We start from the raw sequence: 24,859 nt of genomic DNA on the forward strand, positions 1-24,859 counted from the left end.
TGGATGGACAATAGATCAGTAACAATAGCATCAACATCTTCAGGCTCTGCGCCAGTAACAGAAGTACACCGATGGGACAAGAAAAATAATAAGTACCTTCTTGTTTCATGTCCAAACTCTGCCACTAGTTACAACCATTCTATGGGAGGAGTGGACATGTAGTACTAATATCTTACTATCGCATTTGTATGCGAACAAAAAAATGGCCGGTAAGAGTTTTCTGGCATTTTGTGGACTTGGCAATTACAAATTCGTGGGTTGAATACCACCAAGACTGCTTCGCTTGTGGAGATAGAAAAAACTCTATCATGGATTTACTTGAATTTAAACTGTATATCGGGAAATCGCTTGCCTTTGGCGCACAAGCAAAAGGTTTTTAAGATCCAACTTCTTCATTAGATGAAGAAATAAGTCAACCTGCTAAAAAATGCAAGAAGTCGGAGATGCCACCAAAAGATATTAGGGCCACTGGTAAAGAACATCTACCAATATGCAGTGTTAATAACAAAAATTCCTATATGCGCTGCCGTAATCAAGGCTGTACAAAGAAAACAATATTTTTTTTGTGTGAAATGTCAGCTTTATTTTATGCATTTTTCCAGAGAGGCAATATTCTTTTGAGTTTTATAATTAGAGACTTAAGTCCAATTGTCCAAAATACTGAATATGTCATATTTTTTTCTGTAATAACTTTTTTTTGTAAAATTTTTTTTTTGCTTTTTTTAAATCCTAATAAACCTATTTTATTGAAAGTTTCACAAAAAAAAAAGTAAAACAATTTCTTGGGACTAAAGAGGGTATTAATTTTTAAAGATAATAAGCCGACCATGGTACAGGTCAGCTCAATAAAAGGAAAAAAAACTGGTAAACAATGATTAAAAAGAGTTAAACTTCTGCAGCTTCTTTTTATGCTAGGCAAACAAATATAGGTTTGATTCTACTTGTCCCTAAAGCCAGCTAAATATCGACAATATAATAAAAGGGTGGAAATCATGTGAGAATGTCAACCAGCATTCGTCGGAAACTTCGGTTCCTTAAATCTGCATCGAATTTTTCTAAAGAGAAAAGACGTTTTATGCTACGTTAAGATACTTTCACATTTACGGTTCGAAGGTTGGCAATCTGGAATAAATGAAATATCCAAGATTTTTACTCTCTGCATCATAAAATCCAGACTAAAGTCTCGACTATCTCGTCTAATCCAGGAAATTTTAGACCAAAGGTGCTGCACTGGCACTAATTGAGGTACAATCATTTAAAAATATAAGAATTTCTTTAGAATGCCGATATTTAGCCAAATATGTTTACTTATAGCTTAAAATCGCTTGTTTAAGCTACCGTGGTTCAATAAACAAATATCTAAGATATAGATCCTGTGTTTAGATTAATTTTTGGATACATTTTACTAAGCGAGTTGCATCGATAAATTGTTTGAAGCCTGCGACCTAACCAAATATACGCAGGAAATGAAACTCGTAATAACTCCTGGGCACAATATGTTACGGGTCTCCACTTTGACAGGCACATGACAGTATTATGTATGCTTGGCCGTAAATTTCTCGAAAAAAAAGCTCTTTATTAAACGCAGCCCTCAGCGGTTGCTATTTTATCACTACCCCCAATGACACAAACCCTTTTTTTCCGCATCCCCAATAAAAAAGGCCGAAACTAATGGTCCAAAAAGTTGTTAAATGTTCGCTCTGCTGTATTTTTCCAGTTCCTTTTTCAACAGCTTGGACTCTATTTGGTCTTTAATTTATTTCAAGGGACAGATGTAATACACTTATAGAGATTACTTTTTGTAAAAAAGGCCCTCGGTTCCTTTTTTAAAGCTATTTTATTTTTTTTATATACCACAATATTTAGACATATTCAGTTTTTCTTATAGTATACTGCGTGATAAGCTAAAAACATGAATAGGTTATTTAAATATGAGGTGTCGATTTTTGTAAAAAAATTATTTAAGATACGTCAAAAGATGTAATGTTCAGATTTTGCATAATTTCCCTAATTAAAGTTTTTTCTTATACTGTATAATTGTAAAATACCTAATTTAATTATAAAAACAGAAAAAAATTAAATACGCGTAAAACCAAATAGGTATATTTGGTGTACTAAGATATTTTGATTGAAAAATAATTTCGCTAATAGGCAATTACTGATAGTAAAGGGATTGGAAGTATCGGTTTCTGATTAGCACTCTTATCGATTTAATCATTTTATTAGTTAAAATCTCTGCATAAATATTTACTCGTTGTAATTTTATATAAAACTCTTTCAATGAGCAGGACTTCTGTTTCTGTTTTAATGCATGAAAAATATAAAGAGGCTTATATTCCAAAAGATCAACGAATATTTATTTTTTTATTTAAATTAGTTGTAGATATTAAGGTATTAAGTTTAAATTATTGGACCCTTCATCTTGTCTAAAAATTTATACCATGAAATATATTATACCATCTTTTATCTCAAATTAAAAAATATTTATGAAATTAAAAATCTAGAGTTTTTTATACAATATTCCTTTTGGAAATAGCATAACACCTTATCTTAATCAACAAAGAATCTTAAACATGTGGTATAGGAGAAAACAGCATATGTTTCATTTTATATATAAAACTATAAATACAGGTCAACCTTTATAGTTAAAAAAAAATGTTACACGAATAAGAAATGGTGAAATAGAAATCGGGAAGTTGTTTCCTGGCTTACTTTTTTTCCCTTTTTCTAAATTTTTTCATTATTTGTATTTATTAATATTAAATAATTTCAAGGGGTTCTTTCACAATAGATCTTACATTTAAATGGATCTCTTGCTATCGGTTGTATAATCGCGAAAAAATCATATTTTGTCCATATGTCAATTATCATGTGTCATTATTATTAGGTTATTGTTATTTAATTATTATCGCAAAATAAATTATTTGAATTTGAATAACATAGACACATAAAAAATAACAAATTTAATTAAAAAAGTCTAAGAGTTAAGTATAAAAATAATCTGAATAATTATTTAATATCCTATAATCTGACATAATCTTAAACATCATATAATAAGCTAAATTAGTGACTTAAATCACAATTATTAATCTAAATATTAAAACAAATTTTTCATAAAAAAGCTCAAACTTTAGTGGCTTCGGTATTAACTGTTTTATTCTTAGAAATAACTAATACTTTATATGTATCATTAAAATATGTATATATTTAAATAAATAAAATTTTATTTTTCAATTACTTTTATTTGAAGCTTTTTATATATATAAAAAAAATTACGGGTGAGAAATACCATTTTTATTAAAATAAATCAGTGAAATATTTAGATAACTAAATTATACCCGAACTATAATTGTCGTTCACCATATCGAAAGGTATTAAATCTTCCGGTCAATTATTGAAACAGTCGGTCTTAATATAAATACGTCACGGAAGTAATCGGTTGTAGAATGGTCACATCTATCGAATGACAATCATTTCAGCTTGTTAATTCGCAGTGACTAATATCTCGCGAGGGGGTTCACAATTCAATTGTCGTGCCAATCATCGTCCGTGTTTATTGGTGATTGAAGGAAATGGGATTTAATTTAATAATTGAGCATGTTACAAACCGATTTTGAATTTTTAACACGATGACATTTGTGAAGTAGGCAGGTTAAATATAACGTGAAAAATCCGGAATTAATTATTAAATGTTCTTGAGTCTAATTACCCTCACTCTAAAATTAAATGGCAGTCCCTATTTTTTGATACATCATTGCAAAGGAGGGAAAATTTACTATCTAACCCTTTTAAGAAGCTTGAAACTGTGAGACTAAAATATTTATATACTTAACTGAAATTCTTTATGTGAATACATAATAATTGCAAAAGCCATTTTAACCAAGAAATTATACACTTAAGATTAAATTAATTTTAAAGAAAATTAAACCGACTTAAAAAATTATTGACTTTTTTATACAAAATAGAATTAGAAAAAAAAATAAATATGTATCTCCACTACAACCAAACCTAACTACTCTTCATATTACTTAAGAAATGATTAATGTTTCACCGATTACAACACCATGCCATTTAGTTCTATAGAAGTTCAATTCAATAAAAGAGCTTAACTTTTCTAAAATAATTACTTCAGAAATATTTAAAATTTGGTGGAAGTTTATTGTACAGCTGAAACGCATGTCAAAGATAGATGAAATAAGTCAGTTTTATAAGTTAATAAGGTAATTAGCCTTTGCAAAGTCTTTTAAACTTTAAGTTGTGCATATCGGTACGTAAGTAGTAGCTCAAAAAATTCATCCATTATCTCAAAGATGCTAGTCATACACTTTTATAAAAGGTAAAAACTGCTGTAGATTTTGTGTTTTTACCTTTTATAAAAACGTAAGTAGTAATTCCAAGCAGTTGACTTGTCGGAGATTTCTTAATTTTAAAGCATTTTAATTAAAACTATGCCTTAACTACCTGGACTTACTAATTAATTAATTTTCAACTGACCCTTAAGTTACAATTAATTTTACAAATCAGTTGACTTTCAAAAACAGTTGACTCTTATGTGGTTTTTTAATTTTTTTAGTATTTTAATTAAAATTATGACTGAAATTCCTGAAATAATTATTTAATTTATTAATGACGTTAAAGTGAAAATGGTTTTACAATTCGAGGCATTCCAGGTAATATCTAGGCTTGTAATATCTAATTAATTAATTTTTAATTGGTGTTTACGTTAAAATTTATTTTACAATTCCAGACAGTTGACTTCTTTAAAATTTTTTAAATTAGAGTCATTTAAATTAAAATTATGCATCAATTGCCTGAAAGAATTAATTAATTAATTTCTCATTAACGCTTAAGTTAATATTAAAATTTTAAGCAGTTGACTTCTCTCATTCGTTACATATAAGTACATGAATTCATCTATTGGTATTTTTGATGTTTTGGTAAGTTTGGCTTATAATTTAATATTACTCTGTTATGACATATTTATTTTTTATTGTTTAATTTTTGTATTTTGTAATTATAATAAATAATTGTTCTGGCTGTAAAGTTTATAAAAATTTTTTGCTTTGCTCATAATGTTCTTTGTTATAAGTTTAGGATAGAGTTATTTTCAAATCTTACTTGTTAAAGTGTGAAAATAAAGTCTTTATTATTATTATTAATATTATTATTTGCATAAATAGTTGAACTAGTGCATTTTCAAGGATGCTACACTCGCCAATTTATGAAAGTGCTGTAGCCAGTATAACAATTTAAACTTCTGAAACAAACGACAGAGGTGCCCATAAGACTTTACAATATACACTATAAAGTTAATAATGCTTTCATGGTAAGTCTAAATAATGGTTACAATTGTTTTTGTGATTGTATATAATTTAATTATTGCCAATAAAATAAAATAAAATAAAATAAACGTTTACCAATAGTTAAAATCAGTAATGGAAAAGTAATTATATAATTCGTTCAGGGTCAAAAAATAACTTTTAGGATTATTGTTAAGATAAAATATTAATTTAAATAAAACAAAAAAAAAAATAAAACACGTTTCTTAAAATCACTTTAGAAGTAAATAGGCTGTATTCAAGATTGGAAGACAATATTTTATTAAAAGCAGTTTCAGATTGACGAACCTTTAAAATCAAGACCGAGTTTTATTAAATAACCTCTAAAACGTTTGAACCGATGGATTATTAAGATTATCTTTTTTAGTTTGAGTAAAGAACTGCTAATTAAATAAAGAATACGAACATTACTTAAAAAAAAAGTATAACTTGAAATTGAAAATAAAGAATATTTTTCTTAGGCTTAAAAGAACTTACTTTAGCTTATTCTAAATATCAAAATATCAATCGAGTGCCTAAAGGTACAAGCTGTGAAAATTGGATTAAGAATAAGAAACCTTATACAATTTAGCTTGAAAATATTTATTTTGCCCTAATCCACAATCCTGACATCCTCGCCCTAAAAATAATCCCCCGAAAAAATCTTTCTCAACAACAAAACAAACAATCAAATAAAAGTCGTTCCACAAACAACAATCTTTCCGTTTTCTTGTTTTTCAGTAGAACAAATTCGCTTTCTCACAAGTAAGCCAATAGAACGAGACGCTTTTAAAACAAAATGGAAATCAATATTTGCTAGAAGCTACGTGGCTTTTACCTTACATACAAAATAACTTCGATAGTAAATACGGAAATTGTTAAGACGTAGTGCGAATATGCAAAACGATATCAAAACGACGTAAAAAATCGATAAAGCGTGAGTGGATATATGAAGTAAGGTAAGTAGATGTAAATGTATTGAAAAATCGTTTGTCATGTTAGTTTTACAGGGATCGAATAACGGAAATTGTAGTAGCAATCACGTTAAGTAAATTTAGGTCAAGTTAAACCATTAAGAAACTTATTATAGAAGCTGAGAAGCAAATGAAATCGGAGATATATAAAGATGCTAGATAAAGCTTTTTTAGTATAATGTATTTGAAAATCTAACGAGTGGTATACCCGAAAAATTAAAAATCACAAACTTTGGAGGTCGATATCTCGACTTTTATGGGCACTATCGGAAAAAATGTTTATGGTTTTGACTTAGTTTTGTCCTTCTGAATCCAATAAGACTATCTGAAGGTGGTAGATCGCATATTAGCCCAGATTTTGCATTTTTGGATCCCATTTTTGGGCTCAAAAACGAGACAAAGGTAAGAACACATCTTGCATATACAGATTGCATATTACATACACAGATTGCATTACAACTAGTAGTTGATGATGAGGGAAATAAGTGCAGCTTTAAAAAAAAAAAAAAAAAAAAAAAAAAAAAAAAATTATATGGATTTGATGAGGCCGTGACTTTGTGTTCTTACCTTTGTTTTGTTTTCGTTTGGTCTTAGAGAAAAATGAGGTCAAAAAATGACTTTTTCCGAATTTTTAATGTGTTTTCATTCCATTAGTTGTGCTCAAATCCCGTTATAACCCGGTGTTTTAGTAATGCATGTAATAGGAGTAAGCCTCTGGTATAGTTCAATTTCGAAGAAAATCGATTTTTCGAATTTAGATAGGTCTAAAGCTAGATCAATATTCTTTACTCGCCTGATTTAATCTTTAATTAGTTTTGTTTGCACCATTATTTTATTTCATAAAAGAAGATGCAAACACGTCTCGGTATAAACGTCGATTTTTTTCTGACGACACCTCAATAAATATGCCCGAAGAGAAATGGTTCAAAATGCTGTTAAACGAACAGCCAGTTCATTTTAAACTGTTAACCCCATTCCATTTTAGCTAATACGCCCGACAGAGATGTATAACTTAATCTAGTCATCCATGCAAATGACCTTTCCATTTCCCGTCTATTTGTAAACTTAATCAAGGGGGGCGAATGGCAAAAAACAAATGGTATTTTATCTTCCGGCAATGGCCTCCTTGATTTATATGTGTTGAGGGTTCGCTTTTTGTGGATCTCTGCCCTGTGCCCGTGCAAATAGCATATTGAAATATATTGTTCGTTTTTTGAGTCAGCGTTTTTGATTTTTTTGTTTTTGTTAACCGGTTTATTTTAAGTACTTTAATTTATTGTTTATTATTTTTATTTACTTCCTTGATAATAATTTATTACCTAACGTAATAATTCTTTCCAGTTTACAAATTAAATCGGCAGTTATATAGAAAGTATAGTATAAAATTAGATACCACTGTTACTATTAGTAGACCTTTTTGGCTTCAAATACCTTAATATAAAAGTACGCATATTCGTTCGGTTCACCTTTTTTCATCCAATGACCTTACTTTATGTTTTAAGTCACGACATTTAGATGGCGCCACAGGTACTCATTCTAAAAATGAAATAGTTCGCACTTAGTAATAGATATGAAATTAAGCTATTTCTAGTAGAGTAAAAAAGCAATATAAAAATGTTCTGTTTATATAGTTTTAAAAGAGAAAAAACACTTTTTCTAGGCTATCCAAACCCTCTTTAGAAAACGAAACCATCTTATAAAAGAGAGCTGGTAAGTTGTATTTTAATTTTTATATTCTCATCTCAGTCTGAGCAATAGTCATAGACTTGCTTAATTTAATATAGCCCATAAATTTGTTCATAGTTATTTTGCATTATGTGGCAATAGGGCTAGCATTGAGTGGTGGCGGTACATCAAAGAGAATTCACTTGCTAAGATTAAGAGAAATGTTTAATAATTTTTAAGGTAGAATATTTAATAAAATGTGTAATTTATTCCTAATATTACATACACTTTTGGTTTTATCTTACGTAAATTACCTTATGTAACTTATTCATTTAATCAACTATAAATAAATCAAATATTATTAGGCACTGAATAATAAGTTAAATATCCTAACAAAATCCAAAGGCAATCTAATAGACTTTGAAGAGTTTTAGAGATAAATTATTTTTAAAATAGTTTTTCATTTTTTTTTGAGGATAATAATCGATAAACTCAAAAGAATTTTTATTGTACAATAAGAAACAATAAAGCTACGATAGCTTTCAAAATTATATTTTTAATAACTAATAAATACTGTGATCGTGATCGAGTTTCTAAAGAAAATATAATTTTAAATAATTTCATTTTACGCTCAACGGAAAAGTTGCGATTTATGTATGTCACATACAATTTTGGTTTTACTTTAAAGTTGCCCAATGAACCTTAAAGTTATCCATAATAATTTGATTCATCATACATGGGTCAAACGTAAATAGCTACTGAATTAAGCATTTCCAATAGGACACAAATGCAAAATATTAGACAAGTTTAAAATGTTTCAGGGATAAATTAAGTTACCAATTGCATTACGTCTTCTTGGGAGGCGAATCACGTATATGCTTCAACGTGACTAAACCGTATGTTAATGCCTAAATTTTGCAAATTAATATAAAAAAACACTGGCCGCTCTTAATTTTAGAAAGACTTAGATTTATTTTTGATATCAATATTTTCAAAAAGTAGTAAAGACAGCTCCAAAACTAACTATGGATGACCTACTGTTTAAACCTCAATGATAAAATGTTATTATAGTTTGACCTTATTTTGACATGGTTTTGCTGGTAAAAGCTCATTTTAGGATAAACTGGCTAAAAAGTTTTCCCTTATGTAACTTCTCGGCTGCTAAATTTAATTTTTTTTTCTTGTGTTCACGTGACTGAACCTGAAATACATAATCAAATACTTCCAAAAAAAATATATATAAAATGGGATCCTTACTTTACAAAACCGTGTTATACAGTGCAACATGAGTAACATATTAAACCAAAATATCGGCAAAAGCACAAAAATCAACTTAAAATCCAGAAAAAAATTTGTTTCTTTAAATCTAAATTTTAAAATTTAACAGGCTGATGAGTATAAAAGAATTATAATTTTTATAAATTTAATAAATATAAATTTCCCTTAATACAAAGTTGCTTTATTCTTAAAACTTGACTTTTTAATATACCATTAAAAAGGCATGTAGTACAATATACATATATTATTAATTAATAACCACTTGGTTACATATCTAAGTGAAACCGTAATTTTCTTTTAAATCGATTACAGCGGGGCTTTTCCGAGGCACGAAAACCGCAGTGGCAGGAAATTATGACTGCAAAAGGCGCATACGAAAGTAATAATTATAATATCGCATAATAGATGTTTCACAGGGCTAATATTTAAAAAGAACTACACGTAGAAAAGAGCGAGCGAGCAGGCGGCTAAACGAAATGGCGCCGTTCAACTTTTAACCTAAAACAGTGCGGGGCGATAAAAGCGTTGTAAATTTTCGTGGCCGTTAAGATTAACAAAATAATTTTGTGACGGTATAATTTACAGACCGGAATATATCAGGGTTTAGCGGCCGACGGATTATACGCTTTGCATATTTATATCTATTTAGAGTTTCACAGTTGAATGAAAATGAACAATGTTAAAACTAAAACTGCGAAATTTCAGTTTTATTATCATAAGCGATGTGATGTGTGCCGAGCGCGGCCTGTGTTTTTCATATTAACTTGGAAAATTTGGGCATTAACATACGGTTCAGTCACGTTGAAGAATATACGTGATTCGCCTCCAGAGAAGACGAAATGCGATTGGTAAATTAATTTATCCCTGAAACACTTTAAACTAGTCTAATATTTTGCCTTTGTGTCTTGTTGGGAATGTTTAATTCGGTACCTATTTACATTTGACCCATGTATGATTAATTAAATTATTATTCGTTGGATAACTTTGAGGTATAACCAAAAATGTATGTAACATACATAAATCACGACTTACACATTGAGTGTTGCAGAACCAGTTGCAACATAAAGAAAAACAATTCAAATACACACATAAACCATCCACACCTTTATACATACCCAAATTAAATAAAACACAACATTTACAATAGAAGTCGACTTAAATAAAAATTCGTCACAAGATATACATTCCCGGAATCATTCCTATTCGTTTTATTGGTCGCGACGAGCTTCCTCACACCCCCGCGCAGGTAACGGTTTTTAAGGAAAATTGCATCATTCGATTTTTTGGCATCAGTCGCTCCTAGATAATGGTTGTGTAAGAAGACTCTCGTTCTCGCCGTTCTGTCCCGCCGCTCGCATTTTTTTTAAATAAGAACAACAAATTCTCTCACAAAACTAAATGGTTTTAAATTAAATTGTTTAAAGTACTTTTCGCGTTTCTGTTTTGGTGCCCTTTTCACATAGCCAGCTGGTCCTTCGTAGCCCTAAATAGAGATACAAGAAAGCCCTCAAGTGTTGTGGGTTTGGATGCAGCCCAAATCCCATCATTTTATGGTCCTAGCGAGCCGGATAAGCCCTTAATTTTAACAGATCGAGCCCTAAATTGTATCGAAGTGAGCCCCGGATTGATCCTGAGATGAAACAGGATTGACGAGAAGATTGCAGTTTTGCTCTTGTTGAGCCTGTAGTGCAGTTTTGAAGCACGAATTGGTGAGATTTTGCCCTGTTAAGCCCAGATTTTTGTATGGATTCTGGATCCATTGCAGCCCAAGAAAACCAAATTTGGTGAGTTTGTTCCAATTATTTATGAATGAACTTGTTGACTCTCTCGCATTAATTTTGCTGGCTAAATTTACACTAGTGCGGTCAAATTAGACTTTTTTCGGACTGTTGTTTTGTTTGCTTTAAAAATCACGATGGCTGATTTAGAACTCTTTAAAAAAGACCGTAAATCCGCGAAAAGTACAATTACCCGGTTTTATAACTGGTTGACAAAAAACCAGAACGCGTTTGTACAAGAAAATGTAACCGATCTTCAGGCCCGCGAAGAGACTCTTAAATTGTACTTTAATAAGTACTGTAAAGCCCAAGATGAAATTGAGGAATTGGACGAAAATGATGAAGAAAATCGTGAAGAATTAGAAAATAAGCACTACACTTGTATAAAAATAGTTAGAAATGTTTGTCAAAGGTTTTCATTTTTATCTGAAACTCAAAATGTTCCCAAAGAAAATTATTTATCCACCAATTTTAATTCAAATTTAAATTTACCTGAAATTGATATACCCCCATTTGATAGTCAAATTTTAAATTGGCAGTCATATTTTGAAATGTTCACTGCACTTGTTATTGACAATACAAATCTCACTAATGTTAAACGCTTATGGTACTTAAGATCTACGGTTAAAGGTGAAGCTTTAAAGTTGATTGAAACTTTGAAATTAACTAATGATAATTTTGAAATCGCTATTGATATTTTAAAATCTAGATATGAAAATTTGACTTGTGTAGTAAATAGTTTTTTAAGTAGTTTGATTGACATATCGCCCATAAGTAAATGTACATCCCCCATATTGAGAGAATTTGTTGTTACAATCAAGAGAAATTTAGAATGTCTAAAAAAATTAAATATCCCTACAGAACAAATTTTTGAGTATTTGCTAATTTATATTTTTGAAAAAAAATTAGATTTTAACACAAGACGAGGCTTTGAACAAGAGAGAAATTATAACACGTTGCCAAGTTTACAACATTTTTTAGATTTTTTGGAAAAAAGATGCATGATGTTAGAAAATATTAGTGATTCTCAGCCCCATTCAACAAGTAAATATTTTGTAAAAAAAAGTGAACAAAAAGTTTCTTTTCACGCGCAATCAGATGATTTTCAAAACTCTAAAAATAAAAACTCGATTTGTCTTTATTGTAGCTTGGCTAATCACCGCATTTACTCGTGTCAAAAATTTTTAAATTTGCATCTGAATGAAAAAGAGCAGTTTGTTAAATCAAAAAAGTTGTGTTTTGATTGTTTGGGTGATAAACACTTTACAAGTAATTGTCTTTCAAAATCAAAATGTAGAATATGTCAAAGAAGACACCACACACTCATGCATACGGAGTTAAATGTTCCACAAAATAACTCACACTCACAATCACAAGGTAATTATCGCTCTGAAAACAGAAACAACCCTACACACAACCCTATCCCTAGAAACACACAAAATGTAGTAAATAATGCACGCATACAATATTCTCAATCACGACCAAATTGTAATGATCACACAAGACAAGCGCCCTCACACTCACTCAGTCGAAATACTCCTCACTTTGAAGACAATCACAATAACAGACCCACACATTTGCCCACTCAAACTCACAACTCAAGCAATCAACACACTGATGAATATTTACCCAGAAGCTCACATACTTGCACGCCCAGTACAAATGAGGACCCACATAATTTTAGTGGTATAGCCACCCAAAGAAATCAAGTTCTTTTAGCAACTGCTCAGATTGAAATGTTTTCAAAAACAGGAAAAATTATCACAGCCCGAGCCCTCCTAGATAACGGGAGTCAAATCTCCTTTATTACCAAAAAGCTATTAGATAAACTCAACTATACTCCCTATACAAAAGTGTTAAATACTACAGGTATTTCCCAAAACTCAATTGTCTCTAACCAAATGGTAGATCTCTTGATACACTCAAAAATAGAAAATAAAAATTTCTCACTCTCTTGCGCCATAATAAATAATATTACTAATAGGTTACCACAAAACCCAATTCAGCCAAAAAATTTAAATATCCCTGATTCTATTTCTCTCGATTTGGCTGATCCCAATTTTTACATTCCCTCGGAAGTAGATATGCTTATAGGAGCAGATTTATTTTACAATTTATTGGTTCCTGGAATTTGTAAGCTTGAAAATAACTCGTTGGTTTTGATAAACACTCACCTCGGATGGATTATCTCGGGTAATTTATCTTTAAATTTGTTTGATTGTGAACAACAACATTATTCATTTTTTACACAGATCCCGGAGGGAAATAGCTGGGAAGATAATCTAGAAAATATTCTCACAAAGTTTTGGAGTATCGAAGAAATTCCCCAAAAATCAATTTTATCCCCGGAAGATAAACTTGCTGAGGATATCTTCGAAAAAACAACAAAAATATTAGATGATGGTTCATACCAAATTGATTTTCCCTTTAAATCCCCTGATGAGCACTTAAAATTGGGCGATTCGTTTAAAATAGCTCAAAAACGCTTTTTAACCCTAGAAAATCGTTTTAAAAGTAACCCGGATTTGTTTCACAAATATAAACAGTTTATAGACGAATATGTTGAACTTGGTCATGCGAAATACGTTCCTTTGACTCTTTACAATAAAACGGGACACTTAAAATATTTTATTCCACATCTTTGTGTTATTCGGGACTCCGCTATCACAACAAAATTACGCGTAGTCTTTGACGCGTCAGCAAAAACGTCATCGGGATTCGCGTTAAATAATGTAACACTAAAGGGTTATCAAGTTCAACCAGAACTTTTTGATATTTTGTGCAGATTTCGCGTTTTTAAATACACTCTCACTTCTGACATTATGAAAATGTACAGAATGATTAGAACTAATCCGGCACATAACTTTCTTCAAAACATACTCTGGAGAGAAAACCCAAATGAAGATTTAAAATGTATAGAGTTACAAACCGTGACCTACGGTACAAATTTCGCACCGTTTATTGCAACTCGTGTTTTGAAAGATGTAGCGCTCAAAAATATAGATAAATATCCCCTAGCTGCTAATGCGTTGCAAAAACAATGTTATATGGACGATATTATTGGAGGATGTGATAAAATCGAAGATTTATTTGATTTATATGCCCAATTAAACTCTTTGCTAAATAGTGCAGGTTTCACACTCCATAAATTTAATTCAAACTCACACAATTTGTTAGAATATCTTAAAAAAAGCCCGTCCCTAGAATATGACCTAAATCTCGATAAATCCCCAAGCAAAATACTTGGCCTAAAATGGCAACCTACTGATGACTGTTTAAAAATCTCTGTTCCTGAAATAACCCCATGTGATTTCCCTACAAAAAGAATTATTTTATCTACTCTGGCCCAATGTTTTGATCCTCTTGGTTTGGTTAACCCAATTATAGTTAAAGGTAAAATTCTCATGCAAAAACTTTGGAAATGTAAGGTCGATTGGGACACAAAAATATCTGATGAACATATTCTCAAAGAATGGCAAGAACTTTTAGAACATCTTAAATTAATTTGCAATTTAAAAATTCCCAGATGTTTGTTTTCACATAAACCAATTCAAAAATTTGAATTGCATGGTTTCGCAGACGCGTCCTCGCTAGCTTATGGTGCTTGCATATATATCCGCACAATTTATGAGGACTCTGTTTCTTGTTCCCTGATATCCTCAAAGTCCAAGGTATCTCCCATAAAAACGAAAACAATTCCAAGGCTCGAATTGTGTGCTATGTTGCTCTTAGCAAATCTTGCTTCCCGAATTTTTGACATTTTTAAAGAGAAAATATCCTTTGAATCAGTAAATCTTTGGTCAGATTCAGAAATTGCCCTAGCTTGGTGTAAAAAAGAGCCGAGTACATGGTCTGTGTTCGTCTCAAATAGAGTTGCCCAAATACAGAATTTGACTTCAGATTTTCATTGGAGACACATAAAATCAAGTGAAAACGCCGCTGACATTTTATCAAGGGGTAATTTTACCCAAGAAATTCTGGATTCTGGTGCATGGTACTCTGGTCCACATTTTTTACAAGATCCAAGAGTAATTTTGGATACTTTGGATAACCCAACTAAAATTGTAGATCTCCCTGAGGAAAAAGTTTCCTCTAAAAAACTCTGTTGTGTAGTCACGGAGACTAAAAGTAGTTTCCAATATTGGAATGATATATTCCAAAAATTCTCGAGCATTACCCGATTAAAACGAACGTTAGCTTATGTCCTTAGATTTCTACATAATATAAAAATCGCTAAAAATCCGGAACAAAAAATTAAAGGCCGTTTATCAATAAGCGAATTAGAAAAAGCTCAAAACTTAATCGTTAAAAATTTGCAAGGTCAGTATTTTTCTAAAGAAATCGCAGAGCTCAACCAGAATAAATGTGCTTCAAATAAAAGCATCAACTCACTTAAACCCTTTTTGGATGAAAACAATTTTCTAAGAGTTGGAGGTAGATTAGAAAATGCCCACATAAGTTTTGAGCAAAAACACCCGTTACTTTTGCCCTCCCATAATCCCACAGTTGGATTAATGTTAAAACATGAACACCTTCGCTTAGGACACAGTGGTACTCAGAATGTCTTGTCTAATTTTAGACTCCAATTTTGGCCCTTGAATGGACTCAAAGAGACAAAAAAGATAATAAGGCAATGCGTCACTTGTGCGCGTTTTTCCTCTAGTCCCGCCAGCCAACTTATGGCAAATATACCCAAAGATCGATTGGTACAAGTTTCTAAGCCCTTTGAAAAAACAGGAATTGATTTTGGTGGCCCATTCCAGATCAAATCTTCACGTTTGCGTAAAGCCCCAATAATAAAAGGTTACATCTGTGTTTTCGTTTGCATGGTGACCAAAGCAATACACCTGGAAGTGGTTACTAGTCTCTCTACAGAAGCTTTTTTGATGACACTCAAGCGATTCATTTCTCGGCGTGGTAATCCCTCAATAATTTACACAGACAATGGCACAAACTTCCTAGGTGCTAAAAATCAATTAAAAGAGCTCTATGACTTTTTCAATAAATCTTCGGTCACTAATGAGATTAAGAATTATTTGTCTCAAAACGAGACTCACTGGAAATTCATCCCACCCAAAGCTCCACACTGGGGAGGCCTGTGGGAAGCTGCTGTTAAAAGCACGAAATATCATTTATATAGACTCGTTGGTAATATGCAGTTAACATACGAATAATTTAGCACAATCTTAACTCAAATTGAAGCTATACTGAATTCTAGGCCCTTGTGCCCCCTATCAAATGACCCTTCAGACTTTCAGTATCTTACCCCTTCTCATTTTCTAATCGGTTCCAATATTACAGCTTACCCTGAAAAAGACATTAGTGACGTTCCCGACAATAGAGTTTCTCATTGGCAAAAGTGTACCCAAATTAAGCAACTGTTTTGGAAAAGGTGGTCAAAGGACTACCTATGTAGGCTACAAAACAGACCTAAATGGTTAAAAGAAAAAGGTAATTTAAAAGAGAACGACTTAGTCTTATTAAAAGAAGATAACAATCCACCCTTATACTGGCCAAGAGGTAGAATTCTAGAAATTTTTAAAGGTCCTGATGGAAGGGTTCGTGTGGTGAAAATTAAAACTAAAGATGGAAAATTTGTACGCCCGATCACCAAATTATATCCTTTACCCTCACCTTTGCCCAATGATGGTTAAAATGACTTTTTTTAAATTTTTGTTTGTTTAGAAGCAACGATGCTTCAAAAGGGGGGAGAATGTTGCAGAACCAGTTGCAACATAAAGAAAAACAATTCAAATACACACATAAACCATCCACACCTTTATACATACCCAAATTAAATAAAACACAACATTTACAATAGAAGTCGACTTAAATAAAAATTCGTCACAAGATATACATTCCCGGAATCATTCCTATTCGTTTTATTGGTCGCGACGAGCTTCCTCACACCCCCGCGCAGGTAACGGTTTTTAAGGAAAATTGCATCATTCGATTTTTTGGCATCAGTCGCTCCTAGATAATGGTTGTGTAAGAAGACTCTCGTTCTCGCCGTTCTGTCCCGCCGCTCGCATTTTTTTTAAATAAGAACAACAAATTCTCTCACAAAACTAAATGGTTTTAAATTAAATTGTTTAAAGTACTTTTCGCGTTTCTGTTTTGGTGCCCTTTTCACATAGCCAGCTGGTCCTTCGTAGCCCTAAATAGAGATACAAGAAAGCCCTCAAGTGTTGTGGGTTTGGATGCAGCCCAAATCCCATCATTGAGAGTGAAATAAAATTATTATTATTTAAATTTTCTTTAAGAACTCGTAATCACGGTTACAGTACTTAATAGTCATTAAAAATTTAATTCTGAAAACTGTAGTATTTTCACCAAATAAAATGGAAAATAATTTGTGGAATATCATATATCTCAAATCCCAAAAAAGAAACAAATAATTATTTAGAAATGATGGTTTATCGAAATCCTAATATTCACATTAAATGCGTAATTCAAAAGCTGAGAGATCTGGTATCCAAACTTAAGTAAATCAAAACTTATTTAGATATTAAACACCTGGTGATAATTTACTATTCTTTATTAAAGCTCAACTTACTTAGGGAATAACCAGCTGGGAAGGAGTTAGAAATTCTCATATTAAACCATTGAATATCATACAAGAATAGCTACTAAAAATATTATTTAAAAAAATAAATTATTTCCAACTGATTTATTATTTAAGGAAAATTAAAATTATTCGACATAATTATACAGGATGTCCCGAAAATACATCGTAATATTTTACCAGCCGCATCTTTGTCTAAAAATAAGACATACGACATAAGATCATATACAGGAATCTTGAAAACTGAATCGTTTTCATGTTACAGGGTGTTTTATAATTCCTATTGAAGATGGTTCTTTGTTAATATTTTCAAAACGCCTAGTCGTTATTTTTCGAAATTTTTATCGTACTAGGGTACTACTGTTACTGTTACTAACTGATTTTATAACATTTTATGCTAAAATGTATACAGGGTCGTTTAAAATTAGTGGTCAGCAAAGATGTCTTAGTTATTTTTTAATTATTTTAAAAGTTAACCTTGTCTTATTTCGTCATAAGCCTTTGGTTTTAAGAAATTGTTTGTTTGTTTGTTTTGTTTGCTATTTTCACTTTTTTTTTTCATAGCTAATAAGTTAATTGTTTTAATTTTTCTCAATCATTTACACATTATTTAAAATTTTGAAATAAAATATTAAACAAAAAAACAGTTTTTGATCTTAAAATTAGGTATTTGTAATAGTCTTATGTCATGTTTATACCTGATGATTTATTACATACCTTTTAATTTTATTAAACGTGATCAAAAATATTTAATAAGTGTAGGTTGCAAAACATTTATGTCTGATTCGAAATAAGACAAGAGCACCTTTTTTATGTAAAAATGTCGGTTCTTTTTAATTTTACGATCCAAATAATTAAAAAGTGACCAGAAAAAAAGTTATAAAATTTTTGTCTTTGCTGACTACTAATTTTAATCGACCCTGTCTACATTTTAGCATAAAATGTTATAAAATCAGTTTCTAATAATACCAGTAGTATACGACAAAAACTTCGAAAAATAACGACCAGGCGTTTCAAAAATATTAACAAAAAACCATCTTAAATAGAAATTATAAAACACCCTGTAACATGAAAACGATCCACTTTTTCTCATGAAATGCTTATTTGCTAATGAGCATTTCTAAACATAAAATACGTTTGGAGTCAGTAACTCATCCCCATACTACAAGAAATCGCGAAAAAAAAAGGTAAAAAAAAGCAAAAAATATTGGCCAAGAGTCTTATTAATAAATTCGAAGTTAAATTAAATTACACTAAACTCGACGTCTATGAACCTAATTGTGACTTTTTCCCGAGATATGAAATTACATCCCGAAATTAGACGTTATTGTTTGTAATTTGGAACTTTTTATTGCAACATTAATACCTGACCGGAAAGATATCATGCTAAATGTCCAAATGTAATTGTAAAATTTTGGCAAATACACGTACTATTATTATTGTTATTATTATTAGAATAATTTATCTCTGAAACTCTTTATTCCTAATATTTTACCTTTGCATGTTGTGGGGATGTTAGCTTTTTTACATTCTGTCTATTTAATAGTCATTGCAAATTTTAAGAAGTGTAATAGATTTTTGTGATTTTTTATCGTACTTAACAAAAAACCACAAATCTGGTCAAAGTTTTGAACCTATATTACGATTAATGATTAATTGGTAACACGTGTTTCGCCCCTAAAGGTACCTGACCTAATTTAAAATAATAAAATGCTATAACATATTCAAATTAATATATCAGCACTCTCTTACATTCTTAAAAGTAGCAAACCTTAGTCGTACACACTACCAATTACAGACACTAAAATAATTAATAAAACAAAATTGAAAATAAAAAACGAAAAAGTAAAATGCCACAATAATTGACAAGATCCGCGCCTGAACTTTACGGCAAACCACCTCGATACACACGCACGACAACTGGGACTGATGTTACAAAAAACTTATATTGTTTAATGATATTAAAGATTAAACCCAGCTCGAGATTGTCATCATTAACACACACCAAGCTAAGAGTCCTCTTTGCCCTAGTGATCGCTTTAATTATAGTAATCTAGTTTAACACTTTTTTTACACTGAATAACGTAGTTTTATTAACAGATAAAGAGTGAGCCGAAGATGGAAGATGGTATAATAGTAAAGATGGATAGCAACGGTACACTTAGTCTCAATAGCGTTCGAGTCTCTAAGCTTGTCTACCAAGCTTATATGTTTTTTCACCCTCGTAGAAACACTCCTACTATATTAATTCATCTAATTTGCTGGACAGTTATGATAATTTAGTGCTTACCCCCTAAATTAAATAAAGTATTGGTTTTGTTCTTTACCCTAACAACTTTATTTTTGTGGAGTGTTGGTTGTCTTAAAAGAACTGGTTAAACCAATATTTAAAAAAAAATTACATCTTCGATTATATCTTCAAAATAAGAAATACATCTAAAATTTCAAGTTTTTTTGGGATGTGTGAAAATTTGTATTTATTGGCAAATATATTATATATTTTATAAATATTATTAAAGGAAAACCCAATACTACAAGGAATGCATTTTACTGTGTTAAATTTTTTACAAGGACTAGTTTCTGACAAACGTAGATTGAACAGCCTGTAAAATAAGGAATGGGAGTAGTTGGAAAAAAACTGTATAAAATTTTCAGTGCTCGAAGACTTTCTATAGATTTCAATTTCAAGTTTGTTATGTTCACGTGTCAGTAATAGGTCAAGAATAGGTAACTTACCAGTATTCTCTCTGTGTCCAATGTCATTTTTAGGACAGTGTGTAAAATCACAAAATATAATAATAAATCAGCTGTATTAAAAATTGACATAAAGACTATAATACCAAACTTCTAACAATAATAATGCTAGAAAAGGTAGCATACACTTAAAAACTTTTACTTAAAAAATAGTAAACATTATCTCATATTTTTTTTACAGAATTATCTATAAAATTGTTATGAAAACCAACTCTGTATTAAAATAACTTAAGAACTTTAAACCCATATAAATTCATTTAAGTGATTTTATATGGGTTTTACAATGTTTAAATTTTATTTTTAGTAATTGTTTTATTTCGTTTGGTAAAGTAATATAAATTTTTGAAGCCATGAATGTTTAGCATATTATGATTATCCCTTATTTTTTTGAATTTCAGCGACGTTTTGCGATATATGTCGAGTTTGGTACTAATTTAAACTTTGAGCTGTTTAAAAATGTTTAGTAACATTTTATAAGCATATAATGGGCTCAACTCAAGGCTATCTCTGGGATAGAATGGGTCCGTGTTCAAAATTATCTTAATACATCGATTTTGCATTATTTCCAGACCGTCTAAAATATCAGAGCTCCTACCACAGGGGACTATTTTATGCTGCTATAGATTAAAAAATCGCTTGGTACACCTTTCTTAGATTTTCTAGGTTTAATATATGTATCAACTTTTTTAAAATGAAAACTTATTTTCTAAGTTTAATAGCTAGCTATTATATAGAGTTCTGCATAGATATTTTTCAGTTTTAACAACTTCAATCTTTAAAGAGCATTTGCAATTTTGTCGCTTAAAACCATATGTATATTGGATCAATAATAAAAATATAAGCGTTTAAAACTAGAAGTTACGTTAAAAAGTAGAAGAAATAACATCATTTATGTAAGCTTATTTACCACACAGGAAAGAAAAATTAATAAATAATTTAAAATATTATTTGGTTGTTATTAAATGAAAATCCCCATGGCTTTAATTGTTGTTAAACCTCTTTTCTCGCTTAAATATTCTATAAAAAATTTATGTTATTAAAATCGTTTCGATGTTTAATTTTTATACATAAGCTTCACCTGAATTTGACAGACGTATCATGTAAGACATATTTAAAAAAAATAAATGCATAGTAGGTATAAAATACTCAAAAAATTACTCCACATTATAATATATCAAACAAGTAACATAAAAAGTCCTTATCGGCCTGCTACGTAATAGCAATTTTATACCTATATTCAAAATTTAACATTTCATAATTTTATTATAACTACCACGGTATTAATGACACTTAATATAGACCATTGGCCATTAAACTAAGCCGAAAACACCTTACTTAAGTACCCAGTATCATTCGCAATAAACTTCGTCTAACTTTAATTGACCTATAAACACTAAGTTATAGTAGTAGTAAAATTAATAGTAAGTTAAGGTGTGAATGATAATTATTATCAAAATAATTAAACTTTTTTATTATAATACTAACGTTAAATAATATAATGATTATTTTAAGGATATTAAGGATAATAAGCCTATATATGTATGGAAATGTATTAATTAAATTTATGATACTTTAGTGTCGAAATAAATTCTTGTGATAATGAAACATAAAGGCCTTTTCTTACATCGTTATTTTCCCAATTTATCCATCATTTCGAGAAATAACGTGGATTTTTCTTCTCTTTTCTAGCTGACAAAAGAAATTTTAACGCAAGGGAGCATACAAAGAAAAAACACGTACCAAAGAAAATCTCTTTTGCAAATATAAATCACCCGGCATTTTGCTTTGTTTTATAAGAGCCAAAACTTGCTCTATCTGTATTTGAGAGAAAAATCAACAGAAAACGAGGTACTTTAAGACAAAACGAAAATCGATATTTAAGATGTGCTCCAGCCTTTTTAGCCTCTTTGGCAAAAGTGTTATACGGCACGTAAGCATGCGATTTTTTTTATTTTCAGATTTATTTAAACTAAAATGGCTTGTTGCAAACAATTTAGACATAAGCTACATTGTATATTTAAGCGTTATAGGCTATTTGTTTAAAGAACGTATACCGTGCCATTTTTGGTTATGCCTAACTTACCGAAACAATTTTTACTTTAGTTGCTACTCAAAACTAAATTGGATTTTGAGTATTGATCGCTTGTTAATAAATGATCAATATTGTCACTGTTTAGTGGTATGGCTTAAATGTTTGTTATTATTTTCATGACTTTAATAATAAAATTTATTTTTTAGTAGCAAGGGAACAAAGCTTTAAAAATGTTTGACTCTGAAACTATTGAATTATTCCAATTTCTTAGCGTTTGTTTGAAATTAAAAAAGCTTTTATATGAGATAAAAATTGGTAAAAAATTAAAGAAATTATGACGGATTTTGTATTTAGCATAGACAAAATTCGTCATTTTTTTTTTCAAGTTCTGACAGATTTTTGCAAAGTTTTCTTTAATCAGAAAAACCTTTATATATCTTAAAAATTAGTCAAATATTTTTGAAAAATTTAGATGTTGTGTGTAAGGAATACTTGAGCGCATGCTCCTCTAGGTTTTATACATTTTTATTGAGATTTATTGCATTTTTTTTTAGATTTGTCGGCAAATTGAAATAAAGTATAAAGTCTCTGAGATAATTTGTTTTTCAAAACTTTTTTTTAAATTTTTATTGATACGCTTTTTGCTTGGAATTAAAAACACTTTCCTATGATCTATATCTGATAAAAATCAGTGAAAAACTATGGAAATTATATTGGATTTTGCCTTTGGCCTGGACAGATTTTTTCTGAATTTTATTTTACTTAAAATGTATATTTATAAAGAAAAATATTATTTAATTTGCGGACGCAGAGCTTTTTAGTGAACAAAGTACTCGTGAAATTAAAATTAATACTGATTTGTACTACGTTGTAATCATTGTTAATCTAACCAGAAATAGTTAAAATATTTATTTTGTTGTGGAACATATCTAAACCTTAAATGAGGTCTTAAAAGAGGGTTTAGAAAGATATTGTATTAATATATAAGTGGTTTATGTTATTTTCTTAATAGATTATTCAAAAGACCATCTAAAAATACACATATTTTATAAACGTGTATACCCTATTCCATTTAGTTATGCATAAATTAGACTTAATTTTAAAATTTAGTTTAACTGTTTAAAATCATTTATGAATCTATTCAAAATTATAACGTAATCATGATATTTATTAATTTCCTAAAATTTACAAAACTTTTCAAAGCTTTTTCACATGCAAATTATGACTGGAAGTCGCTGCATCTACTTTTCAAACTTAATTATAGGTTAATAAAGGAAACATAGACACTTTTCTTCTCTTAAAAAATATCAAAGCTTTTGTGACTATTTTCTCCCAATATAAATTTTTAACTCTTATATTTTTTTTGTTTTAAATACAGTTTTTGCAAAAAGTTTTAATTAATTGAATTTTTACAGCATATTGTGCTATAAAAACACACTTCTTGGAAGTTTGCTTCCATATTTTTAATTACCAGTAGCATAGATATGACTAGTTATTATTCAAATTTTATAAAACGGTGCTTTATTATTGACTTGAGAAAAAAAAGATTTTCTGTTAACTGTAAATTAAATATCAATAAAAATGGGCCTGCTGCATTTATGTCACAAAACTGACTAGAAGAAATTTTATTATAAATGGCCTATAAACAGGCCTCTTTATTTCTCTTATGGGTAGTCATCATATAATTTTTTTGATAAGTGCACACGTTTTTTATCGGTATCTCTTTCAATTGTTTGTGATTTTACTTTTTTCAAGGTAATAGACTTAGACTTAAAATTAAGTCATTTACGTCAAGCTTAGAGTCACAAATATTCTGGTCTGATTCACTTCAAATCTACACGATGTCCTCACTATCGTCTTCTGCTTCATCGTTAAAATTTAATTCACTTTCAGATAAAACCTCAGTCATTAGCCTGTTAAATCGGGCCTGCTTAGCTTATAGCTTATGCCATAAGATGAAATGAATTAAAAAGTAAGTAATAATGTACATTACATAATAAAACAGCTTTTCTATAATATTTACCTAAAAAAGCTTTTTAATAATTTTTAATAATTAGGTTTGCCTAAGAGTTTAAAATTATTATATTTCTAAAATGTAATTTGTATTTATTTTATATTCTGCCTATTTTTATTGACGTAATCCAGTTTTAAAAGATTTTAAACGGCTTTACAACAAGATATCCTTAACATCAATATTGAACGTTTTTAAACACGTTTTAATCATTCTCTAATACTCACAAATAATGAATTTATCTATCTGTTGCCAGTCTAATGATAAACATATTAAAGTTATAAGATTTAAATAAAAATGTGCATACATAATAAAATATTATTTGCTTTACGGAACAGAGAGTCTAATAATCTATTAATAGTTTGCAAAAAAAATTAAGAAATTTATTTTGTTGTGCAACATATTTAAACTTTAAATAAAGTTTAGGAAGATGTTATGTAAGCAGTTTATATTATTTCCTTGAGAGCTTATTCAAAAGTCTATC

General features: G+C 29.9%; 2 protein-coding genes across 6 annotated transcripts in view; one reads left to right on the forward strand and one right to left on the reverse strand.

Moving 5' to 3' along the window:
* Positions 1 to 24,859, reverse strand: part of LOC126737690 (uncharacterized) — a 279,234-nt gene that overhangs the window by 178,429 nt on the left and 75,946 nt on the right. The window lies entirely within an intron of this gene.
* LOC126737651 (uncharacterized) lies at positions 11,151 to 16,667 on the forward strand. Its single transcript, XM_050442630.1, has 3 exons — positions 11,151 to 11,405; positions 13,266 to 16,161; positions 16,216 to 16,667. The coding sequence occupies exons 1-3, from the start codon at positions 11,151 to 11,153 to the stop codon at positions 16,665 to 16,667; spliced, it is 3,603 nt and encodes a 1,200-aa protein (XP_050298587.1).

This window comes from Anthonomus grandis, chromosome 6 (assembly GCF_022605725.1).
Source record: "Anthonomus grandis grandis chromosome 6, icAntGran1.3, whole genome shotgun sequence".
Classification (NCBI taxonomy): domain Eukaryota; kingdom Metazoa; phylum Arthropoda; class Insecta; order Coleoptera; family Curculionidae; genus Anthonomus; species Anthonomus grandis.